This window comes from Corvus brachyrhynchos, unplaced genomic scaffold (assembly GCF_000691975.1).
Source record: "Corvus brachyrhynchos isolate BGI_N302 unplaced genomic scaffold, ASM69197v1 scaffold92, whole genome shotgun sequence".
NCBI lineage: Eukaryota > Metazoa > Chordata > Aves > Passeriformes > Corvidae > Corvus > Corvus brachyrhynchos.
In genome coordinates, this window is record NW_008236973.1 from 3,843,392 (window position 1) to 3,848,543 (window position 5,152).

The 5,152-nt window shown below is 43.0% G+C and overlaps 1 protein-coding gene across 1 annotated transcript in view; it reads left to right on the plus strand.

The window, feature by feature from the left end:
* The first annotated feature begins 4,804 nt into the window (after nt 1–4,804).
* SLC25A6 (solute carrier family 25 member 6) overlaps nt 4,805–5,152 on the plus strand; it is a 5,089-nt gene continuing 4,741 nt past the window's right edge. The window contains exon 1 of the mRNA XM_017728508.1: nt 4,805–5,124. Within this exon, the coding sequence (XP_017583997.1) occupies nt 4,805–5,124 (320 nt within the window). The remainder of the gene's footprint in view (nt 5,125–5,152) is intronic.

The window sequence follows — 5,152 nt, forward strand, 5'->3', positions numbered from 1 at the left end:
GCTGTGCCAATACTGAATCACCAACCTCAGCAAATTAGAGAGGGTCAGTGAGGAAGGTTAAGAGTTCCATCTGCCCAGATGTTACTTAGTCAGGAGTTACTTTGCTCCTTGACTAATGGGTAAAGAAAAAAAGCCACAGATTCAACTCATCAGGAGAAACACACTTACTACAGAGCATTTTAGGTGTAAAAATCAGGGAAATGTAAGACTTTACCATAGTGGGGTTTTTAATTTTTAGCAAAAGCTTTCTATGAATGGAAATTTGACTGATCTCATCTGTGCAGACATTTAAAATAGAAAAGGCCAAATATTCAACAAATGAATAAATTTGAAATGTTTCTTTTCCACATTGACATGAAGCTTGCTATTAGCTTAACAGGTTTGTATGTTGAGAGAGACTTGTTCTTGCAATCAGATCTCTCACAGTTATTCATAAAGCTCATAATGCTGTGCTTTAAGCTGCTCTAAGCTTTTTGAGTCAGAAACAATGAAATCCTAAAGTTGGCACACCTGTAACTGTCACAGACTTTAAAACTGTGCCCCTAAGTACTATGTCTCTGACTGTAAAATTTGAATAGAATGTGTCTGGCTACCACACAGCCTTCATGTATTCTGTCATTAAGGCACAACACTAAGCATTAGTTCCTTGGGCATGGTGTCTGTTGTCCTGCACCACAGGTTTGCTCTCTTGGGATAATTAAGCATTGGAGTAGGTGGTCCAGGGATGTTGTGGAATCTCTGTCCTTGGAGGCTTCCATGTGAGAAGCCCTGAAGAAGCTGAGCTGATTGTAGAGCTGCCCTGCTCTGAGTGGGAGGCTGGACTAGAGATCTCCTGTGGTCTGTTTCAGTCTCAGCTGTTCTACAATCATTTGATGCAGCCTGGACACCTGGGGAATTATAAGCTTATCTTATTAATATACAAAATGAGTTTTCCAGTTGCTCTGAATATCTTTTGCTGACTGGTAGAAGGAGTGGATTTAATCATCTAACACTAAAAAGATTTTCTAAGCAATATGCATAACTGAGGAAAATTGTCCTGACATGAAGAATGAGGGGGGTTAAACTTCAAAACTTTTTGATGATTATTAAATGTCTGAGGTTTACAAGTTGGAATGGCTCTGAAGAGATTGTCTTAAAGGTCAGAAAGATATGAATGGTATGCAGCACTTAATAATAAAATCACCATGAACTGCTGCTACTTTGATCTGAGTTGGTGCAAGGCCAAAAGGCAAGTATGTATAGCAATGCTTGTTTTGTCAGTAGCCCTCTCTTGTCTTCCCTTTCCCCTCACAGTTGTGAATATGGAGAAAAAGACTGTGAGTCAGATCATTTAAGTTCTGCTTTCATCCTTAGGTTAGTCCCACCATAAAGAACTTGGGTCCTACAGAATAATGTACAGAATGTATTGAACAGAAACATTGACTTCTCCTCTGCTTCTGTAATGCTTGCCATTCTTCTCTCTGCTTGGCATCATTTCATTATGAATGTGAAGCAGCAGTATATCCCAAAGTCATGCAACTCTATTCCTGTCTTACTGTTTTCTATAGTCCTCATGACAAGTCTGCAGAAGTCATCCCCTTTTCCCCTGAAAACAGAGACATGCCTTGACTTGTGTTTGGTCACTCCATACTGTGAAAGGGAATTTCCTGGGGTTTGTTAAGAGGAGTTGATTATTCATTTAATAGTGCATTAGTCCTTTAATAGCACAGTAAATCCATAAATGATAAAGGAAATCACCCAGGTCTTGTAGTTTGCACCCCTGTATATGGTAGCAGAAATTTTCTTGCCTGACAATGGATTAGAACTGTTGCATGCATTTGTTTTTAAATCAGGGTGTGCAGTTTTGCTGGCGGAAATGGTGTTGGATGATGAGAAGAAGAACAGGAGCACAGCTCTGCTGCAGTCTTTGAACATGCTTGTGCAGACAGAGGGAAAGGAGAGAAGTGGCTCTGAATATCAAGCCTTGCTGGAACAACATGGATTCACAAATGTTAAAATCAGAATAACAGGAAATTTATTAGATGTCATTCTCTGTGTTAAGACCTAGAAAAAATGGATTAAGTAGCAGTCTGGATGTCTTATGTTTGATGTTTTGTAATCATGCAAATACATTCTCAGCTTCCTATCAATACCATATACAAGTAATGTAACAAGAAATGTTATATCAGCTTTGTGGTGTTACTTTTAAAAAGGGAGAAAGATTGATTACATTTACTTTAGACTTCAGTAAAATGATGCCAGAGGATTCTGTGGCTGCACAACACATGAAGGACACAAATGGTGTCATCAGCCTGACGGCAGTATTCACACTTCTGAGAAATCACTGTTTCTTCATACTTGGTGCAATTAGAATAGTAGAGTTTTTAGACCAGCACACATTGCTTTGCCCTCTTCCAGGAGGTTAATGTTGGTATCATTTTAATGTCCTTTGGCCCCATCAACATCCATTTTAATACAATTTTATGTTACACCTTCTACGGTAAATAAACACTCTCTAATCAAGTCTGGAAACTGCTACTGCAATGGTGTAGTCAAGATTGGAAATGAGAACTGGAGCAGCAGCTTCCTGAGAGAGTCAAGACAGACTGCTCTGCTTTGAGAGAGGTTTCTGAAAAAAGGCAGTTATATAAAAGCACAAGTTTCTTCTGTGACTGTAATTCGAGATTAAATGTGAGGGCACCAAGTTTGTTTCAAGAACATTATCCTACACCTTTTTAGTCCTACTTAATTTGTTAGCTCCTATAAAAGTGAATAGCAGAATATGGGATTAGATAAAGAAAAAAAAAAAAGGTGCAGAAACAGAAGAAAAAGCGTGGTGATAGAGGAAAAAGGATTTCCCCCAGCCATATGCAGGTAAGCTCCCAAGGTGAACAGAACATGACGACTGCTGACTGAACAGTTTCCCATTACTTGTGCCTTTTACCTTCATTTTTCACACTGATGATACTCAAAAGTCTTAGAGTATAAAGTTCTTTTTAAATCAATAGAAAATTTCATGGTGAAAAAAATCTCAGTCTTGCAGACAATGTATTATGCTAAGAGAGTATTAACATTGTTATGAGCTTTTTTAAAAGGAAGAAATACCATGTTAGGCTGTGTGTGCCTCCCTGAATGTATGTACCACAGCCTTTCACAAATTATGTCCAAAATAATGGTCTTGTAACACTGTATGTGCATAACCCTCTGTGAGCACAGGATTCACTTCAGTCTATCTGTATTATGATGTAGAATACAGAAGAGCACACAATTTACTTTGGATCTTTTGATGTGCAAAAAAAAAAAAGTATAGTGACATATCTAACGCAGTATATTGTACTAGAGCAGAGACAAAGGCTATGCCTGGCACATCTTCTCACAACATGCCCTCTGAGAGAGATGCTCTCATTTTGAAATCCTACAAAGTACATACATGTGTAAGCAGTGGTTTCTGGCACCTCAGCTGCTGCAGCTTTGTGGTTTACCAGTCATCTGTTTAAAAAACAGGTTTGGCCTTATTTACTTTGGTTGGAAACATCCATTAAAAATGAAAGCAGGTGAGTGTGAACAAATGCCCTCCAGCTAGCATAATTTCAATACTTTTAGAAATAGGTATAATTTTGGACAGAAGTTTGACCATTAAGTTAAAAATACCAATTTCAGCATACAGTAAAATTAGCAAAGTTACTGATGGAAACCAGGCCTGTCTTGGTAGGGCCTGAGGCCCTGCCATGAGTGCTTACCCTGGCAGCATGCAGAGGAGGTTTTCACAGCATCTAACTTTGAGTGCCTATAAAAGACATTTGAACCACCCTTTCCTATTGTCCCTCTATTGCCCACAGGAAACTGCAGCTAAGTCCTTTGGCATTTCATTGTCTTGGATCAGTTCAGTGACATACAGAAGAACCCCATGATGTGATCCTTGGCACTGGCAGTGCTAAGGAGGAGGCAGGAACAGAACTTGGGAACAAGGATATGCCATGGATCAGCATTATCCAGAGGGTGGTGAGCATGGAGCAAAACCCATTGGTGCCCAGACAGTGCCCCAAATCTGCTCCTCTCCATCTGACAGGTGCTGCTGCCCCACGAGGATCCTCTGCAGAAAGCTGTGTCTCCATCCTAGACTGGCTTCCAGGAGTTGCCACAGAAGGAGCCTCCCAGCTCGCTTGCTTCTGCTGCTCATTGAATACTGCCCGGGCCCACAGACCCGCACCCCAAAGCCAGTGCTCCACCAGCTCACGTTCAGCTTCACAGAATCATAGAATCACAGAATCAGTTACGTAGGAAAAGAATTCTCAGATTATCAAGTACAACCTTTGACCCAAAACCATATGTCAACAGATCATGGCACCAAGTGCTACATCCAGTCTCCTTAGACACACCAAGGGACGGTGACTCCACCACTTCCCTGGGCAGTCCATTCCAATGTCTCACCACCCTTTCTGTGAAGCAATTCCTCCTAATGTTCAACCTAACTGTCCCCTGGCACACCTTAAGACTGTGTCCTCTTGTCCTGTTGCTGGTTGCCTCAGAGAAAAGGCCGACCCTCACCTGGTTAAACCCTCCTTTCAGGTGGTTGTAGAGAGCGATGAGGTCACCCCTGAGCTTCCTTTTCTCCAGGCTAAACACCCCCAGCTCCCTCAGCCACTCCTTATAGGACTTGTGCTTCAGACCCTTCACCAGCTTCATTCCTCTTATCTGGATCCACTCCAACACCTCAGTGTCCTTCCTGGATTAAAGGGCCCAGAACCGGGCATAGTACTCAAGGTGTGGCCTCACGAGTGCTGAGTACAGAGGCAGGACCACTGCCCTGGTCCTGTTAGCCAGGATGGCATTGGCCTTCTTGGCCACCTGGGCAGCGCTGGCTCACGTTCAGACGCCGTCACCAGCACCCCCTGGCCCTTTTACGCTGGGCAGTTTTCCAGCCAGTCTGCCACCAGCGCTGCATGGGGTTGTTGTGACCCAGGTGCATTCTGCATTTGGTCTTGTTGAACCTCATGCAGTTGGCCGCCCATCGATCCAGTCCGTCGAGATCCCTCTGCACCCTTCGTGCCGGGCGGTGCGGAGACCCGCTGGGCTGTGCGGGCTGGTGCGGGCGCTACCGACAGCGACAGAAAGCGATCGCGGAGAGCGCTTGGGAAGACGACTGTAGTGGGGACAGTTGTGTGAGCAGGGC